Here is a 14,604-nt window from a genome sequence, read left to right on the forward strand (position 1 = left end):
TCCTAAAGGCCTTCTTTACCCCGTGGATGCTCCAGCAGGACATAGGGTACAGTTCCTGGCCAGACTCAGGCCAGACCCAACCCTGGGATGGCCAGGGGTCCTTGGGATATATGTTCAAAGGTAAACATGGCTTCCCCTGTGGCCATCTGGAGTGACCGCACCAAATCCTCAGGTGAGCAGAGCCAAGTGCTCACTCATTGGCCTTCTGGGGGCTCCCACCCCTCACTCCTTGGGCCTGAGGTCCCCAGAAACTGACCCTGAGCTTGTCCTCAGGCAGAGGTGGGCCTGGCCCTGCCCCAGCTAGAGCAGGAGAGAAGTTCATATCTGGATACAGGAAAGGACCCTTGACCTGGGAGGATTGCCTCCCTGCCCCGCCTCCCCCACCATCACCCCAACACCAGCCCTCAGACCCAGGCCTGCAGCCAGCCCCGTGGAGGGTGGGGGCAGAGGGGGAAGGAAAGCTCTGACGTCACTCTGCACTTTAAGAGCTGCTTTTATTAGAGGTAAATTCCAGACCGAGGAATCACCCAAGAGCAAACAAGATGGCAGGGTATCTGGAAACCTTGGGGCTCCTGGACAGAGGGGTGAGGGCTCCTGGCCAACCCCCTTCATGGCCCAGGGCAAGGGACCACTGGCCGAGTCCGCCACCCCTAAGCAGATCTGCAGGCCTGGCCTCGGCTTGCTCCTGACCACCCAGGGTTGCCTGCGGTGGGCCTCTCTCTGTTGTCCAAATCTGGATGGAGGGTGGGAGCCATGTCCCTCACAGAGACGTCGTCACCACTTCTGGCTTCTGAATGTGGAGCTGGTGGAGAGAAGGGACAGGTGATGACAAGGGGCAGCCCCAGGGCTGGGTAAACTCCGGGGCTGGGACAAGCTTATCTGAGTCACCTCTGTGGTGGGATCCACCTTCTCCAGGGAGGGTCGGAAGTGACTGTAGCCATTCTCAAGGCCAAATTTGTCCTCCTTCAGGTTCTTGCCTGTAGGGAGAGGTGTGAAGTGAGAGGGGATCAGGGAGGGGCTGGGAGACACAGGGGGTAGTTTCCAAAAAAAGAAAGAGAATCCTCCCACCATTCAGCACCCTGATGGGGTCTTGGGGGGTTTGGAGCTTGCCTGGGTAGCTGGCCCAGCAGGACCTAGGGACAGAAGGCAAGCTGAGCAGCAGCCCACCATCACATGACAGGGGTCAAATGTCATAGCCCAGGAAGTGGGGGTCATGGCCAGGGGCCTGGTGCACCATGGTACCATGTAATGAGATTATAGATTGGAACAGGAGGCAGCCACCTGACTCAGCAGGTGTCCCCAGTCTGCCCCACCCATAGCAACAGTAACCACAACAGGAAGAGCCCAGCTTGGCCAGGAATGCTGGGTTGTCCCCTTCCTTGTGTGGGGCAGACGCTCCCCCAGCCCTTTCCCTGTCTTAATGGGACTCTTCTGGGAGCAGGAAGTCCACCTCTGACCCATTGCTTGGAGAACCACACTCAACTCAGGTGGCACCTCCTCAGAAGCCTTTTCTGACCCCCACCCAGGCTGGGCCAGGCCTCCTCCGTGTTCCAGTCACGGGCTGGGCACCACCCTGCCATCTCCCTTGGTGCAGTGCATGTCTGATACCGTTGCCAGGTGCTCTTTTGGGGCAGAAGCCGGCCCTCAGCACCCTCTGCTCCACTGTGTACAGGGCAGAGCGTGATGGTGGGCTGCTGGGTCAGAAAGAACTGGGAAGCCCGGGAGGCTGGGCTTGCTCAGGGGCAGGGCAGGGCAGAGGCCAGCCACACTCTTGGGGAAGAGGCTATGGAGGCAGGGACAGGGGCAGACATGGCACGGGGGCCTCCTGAGCGACTCTGGAGCCAGAGTCAGCTAAAGGACTAGGAGGCTTCCTGGAGGGGCCAGTGTCTAAACCAGATCCTGGAAACAGACTGGGATCGGGGCCTGCAGAGTGGGAATGTTCTAGATGGTGCCCCAGCATGTGCAAAGGCCAGGAGGGGCAGGGTGGCGGTGCAGGACCCAGCAATCCGATAGGGAGAAGCTGAGAAGACGGAGGGTCACCGAGACTCTCCCTCCAGGTTTGCCCGCCCCATGCCCTGACGACAGGTACCTTCCCAGATGTCTGTGTTCTGGAAGGTGCCAGGGATGCCTTCTCTCTGCCACTCCTGAGAAGGATCGTACTCTTGCCTGTTAACAGAAGTGTGGTGAGCAGCGGGAAGCAGGGAGGTCAAGGAGGGGGCTCACCAGGCCCTACCCCTGGGCTTCCCCTAGGGGACTGTCACGGCCACAGCCCTGAGTCAGGGAGGGCCCTGCAGTGAATGAAGAAGTTCAACATGACCTCCCCACCCTCTGAGGGCCCTGGCTGGGCTTGCTGGGTGCCCCTCAGTCCCCTCAGTTCCTTGACTCTGTGATGGGGACATTGCAATAGTGTCAGGGTGGATCCCTCCAGCTACAGGCCTGGGGCCAGGTGCTGCACCCAGTATTTCACCTCAATCTTTGCACGAGTGTCTTATTCTATTTATAGCTGGGAAAGCAGGACCGAGCTGGCTCGTTCCCAGCTAACCAGTACAGCTAAGCTGCTCAGGGGCCGGCCAGGTGATAATAAACTGCAAATGATCTCATTGCACAATCTAACTCCAGGGCTTAAGTTTTTGTTTCCATTTCTTGGCCTAACAGATGTATCCAAAGGCCCTGGGCTGGAAGGGGCCCTGCACCCCGTCTGGCCTCCGCTGGCCTCTTTGTCTGGTTGAATGAAACAGAGCCTCAGGACCTTGGCTGCCCAGGGTCCCTTCTCTCCTTCTGTCTCCTCTCTCTGGGCCCACTGTGCCGTCCCCACTGCTCACCTGTGCAGTTTCCTCTGGGATCGACCAAGGAAGATGGTCAGGATGACCACTACGATCAGCATCACCGCCACCACAGCGGCCACTATCCCATACACGAGATTCTTGCTGAGGCTCAACTCACAGGTCTCTCCCCAGTACCAGTGTGTGTTCGTGTTCGGGCACCTGGGGACACACACAAACTCAAACCAGTCCACAGGCGTCCCTCTGGTCAAGGAGGGCTAATCTCCAAAGCAAACATCAATTCCAAAGCTGGGGACAGAGACTGGGTACCCAGAAAGCCTGACTCCTAAAAGTCAGGGACTCAGGGCCAGCAGAACAGGAATTCTGAAGATTAGGGCTCAGAGGGATCCCAGGGAACTGGGCAAGTTGGCCCAGGCAGTGAGGTTTACCCATCTAATCTCCAAGTAGCTGGCATCTGATGCGCTTGTTATCTTGTTTTAGATTTTATACTTTAATTTATGGTCTTGGGAACTTAAGTCTAGGCCACAGCTGAAGGTGATAATGGTACCACAGCGAGATAACATGAGTGACAGTCACAGAGACAGGGGAAGGGGGGAAGTTGACCGGCTGAGCTTTATCAGGAAGGGGATGGCTTGGCCACAGATGCCCTACTCTACAATGTGCCCATCCTTGACTCTCATGGGGGTGAGGGACGATGGTAGAGGGAGAAGACATGGAGAGGAGGAAGGAGAAGGTGCCTTCCAAGCTTGGCCACCTCCACCTGACCCATGGGAGTGGACAAGGGTGGGGAGGGCCTTTCCACCAGGAGAGGGTGGGTGCTCACAGGCATCGGGGGCCACTCCGCTGCAGCTGGCACTCGCCCTGGTTACAGTTGAGCTGCGACTTTGTCCCTGGGGTGCACTTGGTCACGCAGGCCAGCCTTCCATCCAGTTCGTCCACGTAGTAGAATTGGCCGTAGCCCTGGGCAGCTCCCCGGGCGCATTGCTCTGGAGGTGAGGGGCGGGCAGTGGGTGTCAGCCTGACTACAGCTCCCCTCCGACTCCAGGCTCACTGCCCACACCCCAGCCCCTTCTGTCCACCCGAGATGCTCACCCTGGGGGTCATAGCCCAACTTCACATCCTCTTCCACCTCAGTGGCCTCTGAGTTGTAACACAGTATGGAATCTGCCAGGGACGAGGGAGAAGAAAACCAAGAGAAATGCTTCCTTCCACCTCCACGGGTATAGCCAGGGCTCCCCAATTTCTACCACACCTTCCTCACTGGGCCAGCACCAGAGGGGTGGTGGCCCATCCCCGGATATGCAAAGGGCCTGTGGACAGGCTCAAGGGGAGCCATTGAGGGTAATGAAGGCAAGAAGGAGGTTGGGGGTCAGGGGAGGTCCCCGGACCTGGGTTCTAGATTTCTCTACATGAGGCTTCGGGAGTTGGGGAGCAGGAGGCCAAGACCGAGACCCCCTTTACCACCGATGCCGAGGAGTTTTGAGGGAGCCTACTTTGACACTTGAGAACATCGTTCTGGATCTCGCTGGTTGCATTTGTGATCTTGGCCTTCACGATATTTCTGAGGTTCTGGAAGTGTGTCCGAAACTCTGAGGTATAGTTGGTCTCCAGGACCACGTCATTTTCCACCACGATGCTGCCGTTGCTGGAATGAGGAGTTGTTTCCTCAGGTCCCCGATGTCACCCACCCGCCCAGCAAGGGAGGCTCCCCCTCGAAGAAGCAGGAGGAGAAATGGGGGACAAAGTAGCCCCAGAGACAGGGAAGAAGAGAGTTCCTCTCTTGAGCTGCTAACCATCGAGGAGGCAGTGGAGCAAGACCAGGTAAGGTCCAGAAAGAGCAGCAGCCACTGTAATGTCCACGGGTGGAATCCATCTCTGTGAACCCAAAGGCGCCTTATGTGGAAGCTGGCTGGGGGCGGGGGGCGGAGAGAGGAATGAAAAGAGAGGGGGTAGATCTCATGAAAATAGAAAGAGACTGATGGAGAAGAGAAGGAGATGGGGGAGGGGAGCAGAGGGCCTGGACAGCAAGATCACCAAATCATACGTGTCCATGTAGGAACGCACCACCGGGAGCCTGCCTATGTATGTGATGATAATGCACGGATTAAAATAATAATAATAATAATAATGGAAGGGAGGTTGGTAGGAGTAGAGCAAGTGGATGAGGGAAGGAAGGAGGGATCACAAAGGAAATGTACTGGGGAATGAGATTAATAATATGATTTTTTTTCTAGAAACAGAACCCAGAGGCCTTTGCAACTGAGCCACATTCTCAGCCTTTTTTATTTCATTTCATTTTATTTTTTTGAGACAGTTTCTCACTGTGTTATTTAAGGCCTCGCTAAGTTGCCGAGGCTGACCTCAGACTTGCAATCCTCCTGCCTCAGCCTCCTGAGTCACTGGGATTATAGGCATGCACCACCCAGCAGATCGATCAAATTATGTTATGACTGTGGTATAAGGAATCACACTATCATGTATCATGATAATGCACCAACAAAAGGTAAATTAAGACTAAAAATAAAACTGAAGGTTGTGGTGCACACCTGTAATCCCAGTGACTCAGGAGGCTGAGGCAGGAGGATCAAGAGTTCAAAGCCAGCCTCGGAGACTGTGTTTCCATCAGGGCTCTTCAGAGTTCAGTCCCTATCAGCCCATGGCTGGGCTGGGGCACTCGAACCACACCACACTCCGACTTCTTCTCTGTTCTTCTCCTTGTCCCAGCACAGAGCACCCCATACCCCAGCATCCCAGAATCGTGGCCGATCCTCATCGGTTCCTCTTCCACCCCCAATAACAGACACCCGTCATCCTCTGGGGCTGGTCCTGCCTCCCACGACCTTTCCCACTGAACTCCTTTTCTCCTGACTGTCACCTCTCTGGTCTTTACCACTTTCACCTCCAGTTTAGACCCCTGGGCACCCGTTCTCCACCCTGAGCAGTCTGCCCTGAAAGTCAGATACTCCCCGTCACGGCTGGACCTGTAGACGCCTCAGGTCTAACTAACCTGGCACCCGCCAGGTCTCCAACCTCGTCCCAATGCACCTGCTCTTCCCTAGGCCGCCAGCCAACTTGAGCACCTTTACGTTCCTGGAATCTTGCCCCCTCTCTCTCAACTCTGGGCTCCTCGTCCTGGTCTCTGCCCTTGGCTGTCCCTCTCTCCCCCTCCCTGCCCTGGCCCTGCCTCGCTCCCCCTCATCCCTCAAGGTTTGACTTAGTCACCCCATCTCCCAGGAAGAATCCTCCTATCTCCCCAGGCTTGCTTTCAGGACCCCTCCGGTGCCACCCCGAGGGTCCCTGACCCCACCTCTCTCCAGACTGCACAGCCACTGTGTCACTCTGAGCTCCAGGAAACTGGGACTCATGTGCTCCCGCCATCTAGCACAGGGCTGCCTTTTAATAAAAGTTTGTTGAGTGAATGAAGGATCAAGTGTCAATGGATAATTTATCAAGAATCAATGAACAAGTAATGAAAGAGCTAACAAAAGATTGAATCATTGAATGGAGGCATGGACTCCTCGGGTGTGGCCCAGCCGGGGGTGGACATGCTAACCATTCATGACGGAGGAGGCAGGACAGCAGGGCTAGAGAGAGGGGCTCCCTACAGCATATAAACCTGCCCCCCAACATACTTACAGCAATCTCCTGATGATCACCTCTCTGTATTCAGAAAGGTCCTTCCCCATGTAGACTTTGTTCATCTGAAAGAAACCGCTGAGATCACACAGGGCCCCAGAGTGCAGAGGCCACGACGCCCCAATCTCCTGGCAGCCCCAGGCTCTCTCCTGCAGGGCCCACAAGCGAGAGGACAGAAAGGCACAGGAAGCCCACTCTGCCAGACACGTGCAGGGTGGGTGGGGTTCCTGGGTGGAGGCTATCAGAGGGTCCCCTCTTGAGACTTGGGAGACAGAGAGGCCCATGAGCTGCAGAGCCCGGGTGAATCCCCCTGCCCTGCACCCCTGGGCCCCTGCTCTTACCTCCTGCTTGAAAAGTTCTGTGAAATTCTGGTATGCCTGGGAGGATGTGTTATTCAGGTCATTTGTGAAGTTCCTGTGAATCACTTTCACTATCACCGTTACGGTGGCATTGAGGACGTCTGGGACTTCTGTGGGGGACAGGCCACACTGTGCATGAGAGAACAACCTCCCCGAGTACCTCTGGGGACTGGTAAATTCTCTGCCTCTGGGTCTCATGGCAGTGAACCAAGTGGGTTAGGACCAGAGGATGGGAAAATCAAGAGTCAGGTGGGGTCACTGAGACTTCTGTCCCTGGTCTCCCAATCCCATGAGAAGCTAGTGGCCAGGATTGAGACCCAGAGGGAATTAAGTGGAAGACTCCAGGAAGTTGGGAGATAGAAACCCCCTGATGGAATGGGCAGGAGAACTAGCGAAAAGGCCCCTAAAGATGGTGGCTGAAGGTTCATGTCCTACCCGAGCTGTAGCCTGGACAAGTCTCATCATGGCCTCTGCCTGCCCAGCAAGGACATGGCCAGTACTTCCAACACCACCATCTTATTTTAAGCGCTAAGGGGCCTGGAAGGATCTGTAGGTCTCAGAGGTCATTACCTATGGGGAAGGAATACAGGAGGGTCTGGCACTGGTAACCAAAGTAGCCTTGGGGACAGACGCATTCTTTTCCATTCCAATGTCCACCGTTGTAGCAATCCACTGTGGAGGGACAGAATTCCTGTAAGTCATCAAGGAAGCCCGAGGAGCAGAAACACTGGCTCCCAGCCAGGTCTCAGCATGCAGGCATTACATTAAAGAGAAAGATAGGACAAGATGATCCTGCAGCCACTGAGGACCCTCAGGTTCCACCCTGTCCCCAGTGTAAGTAGGGGAAGGAGGAGACAGGCTGAGAGCAAGGAAACAAGAAATAGACAAAGAAGAGCCCTGAGAACCCCAGAAGGACACCAGCTATCAATGTGGGTGACAGGCATGGTGGCCAGAGAGAGCGGGAAAAGTGGAAAATGACAACGGGAACAGGTGATCAGAGCACAGGACACACAGATGACACACACAGAGACGCACCTGGTGGCAAAGAGGAAGAGCTGGTGGTCATGGAAGTGGTGTGATTGCTGGTGAATGCAGGACCAGCGGTGGAATTGGTTGGGAACACGGGGGCTGGGGATGAAGCAGAGTGAGGAGAAGAAAAACCAGGAGAACTTGTAGGAACAGAAGCATTAGAGACTGCTGAGAAGGAGGACATCGAGAAAGAACTCCAAGAGGTGGCATGGAGGACCGTGGTTCCAGAGCTGCGAGGTGGTGCCGTCGTGTATCCTGAACCTGGGCTGCTGGGGAAGGCTGTCCATCTTTCAGTCGAGACGGTGGTTTGGGACGTATAAGATGGCACCGTGGTGTGGTCAGAACCTGGGATGCTCGGCAAGGCTGTAGATCCTTCAACTGACACGGAGGTTTGAGAGACATCCAAGGGTGGTCTAGAGTGGGCTGAACCAGGGCTTTTCTGGGAGGCTGTGGATCCTTCTGGAAGGACTGTGACTGGAGAGGTGTCTGCTGGTGCTGTTGAGTGAGCTGCCTCAGGGCTGGTCTGGAGGCTGGTCTGTCCTTCAGTCTGGACTGTGGTCTGAGAGCTGTCTGCTGGCTCTGCTGTGTGTGCTAAAGCAGGGCTGCTTGGATACCTGGTAGTTTCTCTGGTTGGAATAGAGGTTTGTGAGCTGGGGGATGTCACTCTTGTGGGTTCTGACCCTGGGCTGCTTGGGAACACACTTGGTCCTTCAGAAAGGGCGGTGCTTTGAGAGCTGTGAGATGTAGGTGTCACGTGTGCTGAATAGGAGCTGCTTGGCGAGGTTGTAGATGCGTCTTTCAGGACTGAGGTTTGGGAGGTGTCAGGTGACACCGTTGTGGGTCTTGAACCTGGGCTGCTTGGGAAAGGTGTAGATCCTTCAGACACCAATGTAGTTTTGGGGCTGTCAGTCAGCATTGCTGTGTGTGCTGACCCTGGGCTGCTTGGCAAGGTGGTAGATCCTTCAGGCCCAGGTGTGGTCTGGGAGCTGTCAGCTAGCTGGGTCGTGTGGGCTGAACCAAGGCTGGGCTGGAAGGCCGTGGATCCTTCAGTTAGGACAGTGGCTGGGGTGGTGTCTGCTGGCTCTGTTGTGTGAGCTGAAGCAGGGCTGCTGGGGAATCCTGGAGATGCCTCCTTTGGAACTGTGCTTTGGGAGTTTTCAGATGCTGAAACTGGGCTGCCTGACAAGGTCGCTGATCCTTCAGACGTGGCTGAAGTTTGGAAGCTATAGGGTGGTGCTGGAGTGTGTGCTGAACTTGGGCTACTTTGCATCATTGTCCATCCTGCAGATATCACAGTGGTTTGGGAGCTGTCTGTTGCCACCACTGGGTGTGCTGAACCTGGGCTGCTTGGGAAGCCCGTGGATCCTGCACCCAGCTCTGGGGTTGGGGTGCTGTCTAATGGCAGTGTGGTATGGGCTGATCCAGGGCTGCTCAGGAAGGTTGAGGATCCTCCTGTGTGGACAGTAGTTAGGGAGCTGGCAGGTGACAAGGCTGTGGGGGCTGAGCCTGAGCTGCTCATTAAGGTGGTGGATCCTCCAGCCCTCACAGTCTGGGAGCTGTCTGATGGCAGCGTAGTGGGGGACGACCCAGGGCTTGTTGGGGAAGCTGTGGATGCTTCAGTGTAGAGAGTGGGCTGGGAGCTGCCCGATGGCATCAATGTGCTCACCACACCTGGGCTGCCCTGGGCGGTTGTCCCCCCTTCGGCAGGGACTGGGGTTTGGGAGATATCCGTGAGTGCTGTGGTTTGCCCCACACTTGAGCTGCTTGGCAGGGTGGTGGCTTCCTGGGTCAGAGCTGTGGTTTGAGAGTTATCAGTTGGCACTGTTGCTTGTGCTGACTTGGAGCTGCTTAGGAAAGTGGTTGACCTTTCATCTGGGAGTGTGATTGGGGAGCTGTCTGGTGGCGCTCTGGTGTGTGCTGATCCAGGGCTGCTTAGCAAGGCCGTGGACCCTCCCGACTGCACTGTCACTGGGGAGCTCTCCGTGGGCTCTGCGGTGTGTGCTGGGCCTGAGCTGCTTGACCTGACTGTAGACACATCAGGCAGGACCGTGGGCTGGGAGCTGTCAGAGACCACTGTGGTGTGCTCTGACCCTGGGCTGCTTGGAAAGGAAGTAGAGCCTCCCAGCACCCATGTGGCTTGGGGGCTGTCAGAAGTGACTGTCATGTGTGCTGAATTGGAGCTGCTTGGCAGGGTTGTTGACCCCTCTGTTTGGAGTGCAGTTTGGGAGCTCTGAGATGGCACTCTGGTGTGGGCTGAATCTGGGCTGCCTGGGAGAGCTGTGGAACCACTTGCCAGGGCTGTGACTTGGGAGGTGTCCGGTGACACTGCTGTGAGTGCTGAACCTGAGCTGCCTGGAAAGGGAGTGGATCCTTCAGTCAGGAGGGTGGACTTGAAGCTCCTGGAGGTCACTGTGTGGAGGGCTGATCCAGTGCTGCCTGAGAAGGTTGTTGGCCCCCCAGAGGGCAACGTGGTTTGGTGGGTGTCTGAGGGCGTGGATGGTGGTGCTGACGCTGGGCTGCTTAGCAAGCTCGTAGATCCTTCATCCTTCATTGTGGTTTGGGAACTCTCTGATGGCAGGGGAGTGACAGCTGTCCCAGGGTCCCGAAGGGAAGTTGCAGATGCTCCAGTTGAGACTGTGGTGTGGGAGCTGTCAGAGGTCATGGCTGTGCTCACTGCAGCAGAGCTGCCAGAAGGGGTGGTCGGCCCTGGGGTCAGGACTGTGGCCTGAGAGGTGTCTGGTGACACCCCTGTGGGTGCAGAGCTTGGACTACTCAGCACAGTTGTTGATGTTTCAGGCAGGACGGTGAACTGAGAGATCACAGTTGTCACTGAGCTGTGTTCAGAAGCAGAGCTGCCTGGGAAAGGTGTAGATCCCTCAGACACCAACGTGGTTTGGGGGCTGTCAGATGGGGCTGCTGTGCGTGCTGACCCTGAGCTGCTTGGCGAGGCTGTAGGTGCCTTAACTGTCCCCGTGGGCTGGGAGCTCCCAGATGGCAGTGTAGTGAGGGCAGACACAGGGCCACTGGGGGAGGCCATGGATGCTCCAGTTAAGACAGTGGAGTGGGGGCTCTCAGGGGACGAGGCTGTGCTCTCTGCAGCTGGGCTTCCCGTGGTGCTAGTTAACCCCTCAACTGTAGCTTGGGAAGTACCAGTGGGCAGTGTGGTGTGTGCCACCCCTGAGCTGCTTGGCAAGGTTGTAGCTGCATCAGGTGGGGCTGTGGTGTGGCTGCTGTCAGGTGCCCCTGTGGTGCGTTCTGACCCTGGGCTGCTTGGCAAGGTGGTAGATCCTTCAGGCCCAGATGTGGTCTGGGAGCTGTCAGCTAGCTGGGTCGTGTGGGCTGAACCAAGGCTGGGCTGGAAGGCCGTGGATCCTTCAGTTAGGACAGTGGCTGGGGTGGTGTCTGCTGGCTCTGTTGTGTGAGCTGAAGCAGGGCTGCTGGGGAATCCTGGAGATGCCTCCTTTGGAACTGTGCTTTGGGAGTTTTCAGATGCTGAAACTGGGCTGCCTGACAAGGTCGTTGATCCTTCAGATGTGGCTGAAGTTTGGAAGCTATAGGGTGGTGCTGGAGTGTGTGCTGAACTTGGGCTACTTTGCATCATTGTCCATCCTTCAGATATCACAGTGGTTTGGGAGCTGTCTGTTGACACCGCTGGATGTGGTGAACCTGGGCTGCTTGGGAAGCCTGTGGATCCTGCACCCAGCTCTGGGGTTGGGGTGCTGTCTGATGGCAGTATGGTATGGGCTGATCCAGGGCTGCTCAGGAAGGTTGAGGATCCTCCAGTGGAGACAGTAGTTGGGGAGCTGTAAGGTGACACTGCTGTGAGTGCTGAACCTGAGCTGCCTGGCAAGGGTGTGGACCCGTCAGTCAGGAGGGTGGACTTGGAGCTCCTGGTGGTCACTGTGTGGAGGGCTGATCCAGTGCTGCCTGAGAAGGTTGTTGGCCCCCCAGAGGGCAGTGTGGTTTGGTGGGTGTCTGAGGGCATGGATGGGGGTGCTGACTCTGGGCTGCTTAGCAAGTTTGTAGATCTTTCATCCCTCACTGTGGTTTGGGAACTCTCTGATGGCAGGGGAGTGACAGCTGACCCAGGACCCCGAAGGGAGGTCGCAGATGCTCCAGTGGAGACAGAGGTGTGGGAGCTGCTTGGTGAGGCTGTAGGTGCCTTAACTGTCCCCGTGGTCTGGGAGCTCCCAGATGGCAGTGTAGTGAGGGCAGACACAGGGCCACTGGGGGAGGCCATGGATGCTCCAGTTAAGACAGTGGAGTGGGGGCTCTCAGAGGACGATGAGGCTGTGCTTGCTGCAGCTGGGCTTCCCGTGGTGCTAGTTAACCCCTCAACTGTGTCCTGGGAAGTACCAGTGGGCAGTGTGGTGTGTGCCACCCCTGAGCTGCTTGGCAAGGTTGTAGCTGCATCAGGTGGGGCTGTGGTGTGGCTGCTGTCAGGTGCCCCTGTGGTGCGTTCTGACCCTGGGCTGCTTGGCAAGGTGGTAGATCCTTCAGCCACCTGAGGGGTTTGGTGGCTGTCCGATGTGATTGTTGTCTGTGCTGAATTTGAGCTGTTGGGCAAGATTGTTGATCCCTCTGCTGGGGCCGAGGTCTGGGAGCTCTGAGATGGCACTGTCACGTGAACTGTGTCTGGGCTGCCTGGGAGAGCTGTGGAACCACTTGCCAGGGCTGTGACTTGGGAGGTGTCCAGTGACACTGCTGTGGGTGCTGAACCTGGGCTGCCTGGAAAGGGAGTGGATCCTTCAGGCAGGAGGCTGGATTGGGAGCTCCTGGTGGTCACTGTGTGGAGGGCTGATCCAGTGCTGCCTGAGAAGGTTGTTGGGCCCCCAGAGGGCAACGTGGTTTGGTGGGTGTCTGAGGGAGTGGATAGGGGTGCTGACCCTGGGCTGCTTAGCAAGCTTGTAGATCCTTCATTCCTCACTGTGGTTTGGGAACTCTCTGATGGCAGGGGAGTGACAGCTGACCCAGGACCCCGAAGGGAGGTCGCAGATGCTCCAGTGGAGACAGAGGTGTGGGAGGTGTCAGAGGGCGTGGCTGTGCTCACTGCAGCAGGGCTGCCAGAAGGGGTGGTCGGCCCTGGGGTCAGGACTGTGGCCTGGGAGGTGTCTGGTGACACCCCTGTGGGTGCAGAGCTTGGACTACTCAGCACAGTTGTTGATGTTTCAGGCAGGACGGTGAACTGAGAGATCACGGTTGTCACTGAGCTGTGTTCAGAAGCAGAGCTGCCTGGGAAAGGTGTAGATCCCTCAGACACCAACATGGTTTGGGGGCTGTCAGATGGCGCTGCTGTGCGTGCTGACCCTGAGCTGCTTGGCGAGGCTGTAGGTGCCTTAACCGTCCCCGTGGGCTGGGAGCTCCCAGATGGCAGTGTAGTGAGGGCAGACACAGGGCCACTGGGCGAGGCCGTGGATGCTCCAGTTAAGACAGTGGAGTGGGGGCTCTTAGAGGACGATGAGGCTGTGCTTGCTGCAGCTGGGCTTCCCGTGGTGCTAGTTAACCCCTCAACTGTGTCCTGGGAAGTACCAGTGGGCAGTGTGGTGTGTGCCACTCCTGAGCTGCTTGGCAAGGTTGTAGATGCATCAGGTGGGGCTGTGGTGTGGCTGCTGTCAGGTGTCCCTGTGGTGCGTTCTGACCCTGGGCTGCTTGGCAAGGTGGTAGATCCTTTAGGTCCAGGTGTGGTCTGAGAGCTGTCAGCTAGCTGGGTCGTGTGGGCTGAACCAATGCTGGGCTGGAAGGCCGTGGATCCTTCCGTTAGGACAGTGGCTGGGGCGGTGTCTGCTGGCTCTGTTGTGTGAGCTGAAGCAGGGCTGCTGGGGAATCCTGGAGATGCCTCCTTTGGAACTGTGCTTTGTGATGCACCTGTTACGTGTGCTGAAACTGGGCTGCCTGGCAGGGTTGTTGATCCTTCAGGCTGGACAGTAGACTGAGAGCCATAGAGTGGTGCTGTGGTGGGATCTGAATGTGGGCTTCCTGGGAATGTTGTGGATGCCCCAGCCACGGCTGTGGGTTGGGAGCTGTCTGTTGATACCTCTGGGTGTGCTGAACCTGGGCTGCTTGGGAAGCCCGTGGATCCTGCACCCAGCTCTGGGGTTGGGGTGCTGTCTGATGGCAGTGTAGTATGGGCTGATCCAGGGCTGCTCAGGAATGTTGAGGATCCTCCTGTGTGGACAGTAGTTGGGGAGCTGTCAGGTGACACTCCTGTGGGTGCTGAACCTGGGCTGCTTGAGAATGTGGTTGACCCTTCAGAGAGAAGGGTGCTTTGGGAGCTGTCAGATGGGATGGTCGTGTGTGTTAAATAGGAGCTACTTGGCAAGGCTGTAGATCCTTCTGCCAGGGCTGAAGTCTGGGAGCTCTGAGGTGGCACCGTTGTGAGTGCTGTGTCTGGGTTGCCTGGGAAAGTAGAACTACTTGTCAGGACTGTGGACTGGGAGCTGTCAGGTGACAGTGCTGTGGGTGCTGAACCTGAGCTGCCTGGCAAGGGAGTGGACCCTTCAGGCAGGAGCGTGGATTGGGAGCTCCTGGTGGTCACTGTGTGGAGGGCTGATCCAGTGCTGCCTGAGAACGTTATTGACCCCCCAGAGGGCATTGTGGTTTGGTAGGTGTCTGGGGGCACTGATGGAGGTGCTGACCCTGGGCTGCTTGGCATAAGTGTAGATCCTTCAGGCACCCGTGTGGTTTGGGGACTGTCGGATGTGACTGTCATGTGTGCTGAATTGGAGCTGCTTGGCAACATAGTAGATCCATCAGCCAGGACTGTGGTGTGAGAGGTCTCAGGTGGCACTGTTGTGTGC

The 14,604-nt window shown here is 56.8% G+C and overlaps 1 protein-coding gene across 1 annotated transcript; it reads right to left on the reverse strand.

Moving 5' to 3' along the window:
• Positions 1-760: 760 nt before the first annotated feature.
• On the reverse strand, positions 761-7,844 carry LOC117794553 (mucin-12-like). Its single transcript, XM_034635192.2, has 11 exons — positions 7,814-7,844; positions 7,349-7,450; positions 6,761-6,888; positions 6,420-6,484; positions 4,277-4,428; positions 3,876-3,947; positions 3,607-3,769; positions 2,823-2,984; positions 2,090-2,166; positions 889-977; positions 761-802 (listed from the first exon to the last, which is right to left on the reverse strand). Exons 1-11 carry the CDS (start codon positions 7,842-7,844, stop codon positions 761-763), a joined length of 1,083 nt encoding a protein of 360 aa, XP_034491083.2.
• Between the last annotated feature and the right edge of the window lie 6,760 nt (positions 7,845-14,604).

The sequence above is a fragment of the Marmota flaviventris genome, chromosome 19 (assembly GCF_047511675.1).
Source record: "Marmota flaviventris isolate mMarFla1 chromosome 19, mMarFla1.hap1, whole genome shotgun sequence".
NCBI classification, from domain to species: domain Eukaryota; kingdom Metazoa; phylum Chordata; class Mammalia; order Rodentia; family Sciuridae; genus Marmota; species Marmota flaviventris.

What these genes read in the sequence shown, in the direction of transcription:
- LOC117794553 (XM_034635192.2), bottom strand. Translation starts at nt 7,844, where the DNA reads ATGACCACCAGCTCTTCCTCTTTGCCACCAG. An exon ending in CCTGTATTCCTTCCCCATAG is followed by an intron (nt 6,889 to 7,348) that starts GTAATGACCTCT and finishes TGTCCCCCACAG; the next exon opens with AAGTCCCAGACGTCCTCAAT. An exon ending in CGGAGTGGCCCCCGATGCCT is followed by an intron (nt 2,985 to 3,606) that starts GTGAGCACCCAC and finishes GTGTGTCCCCAG; the next exon opens with GTGCCCGAACACGAACACAC.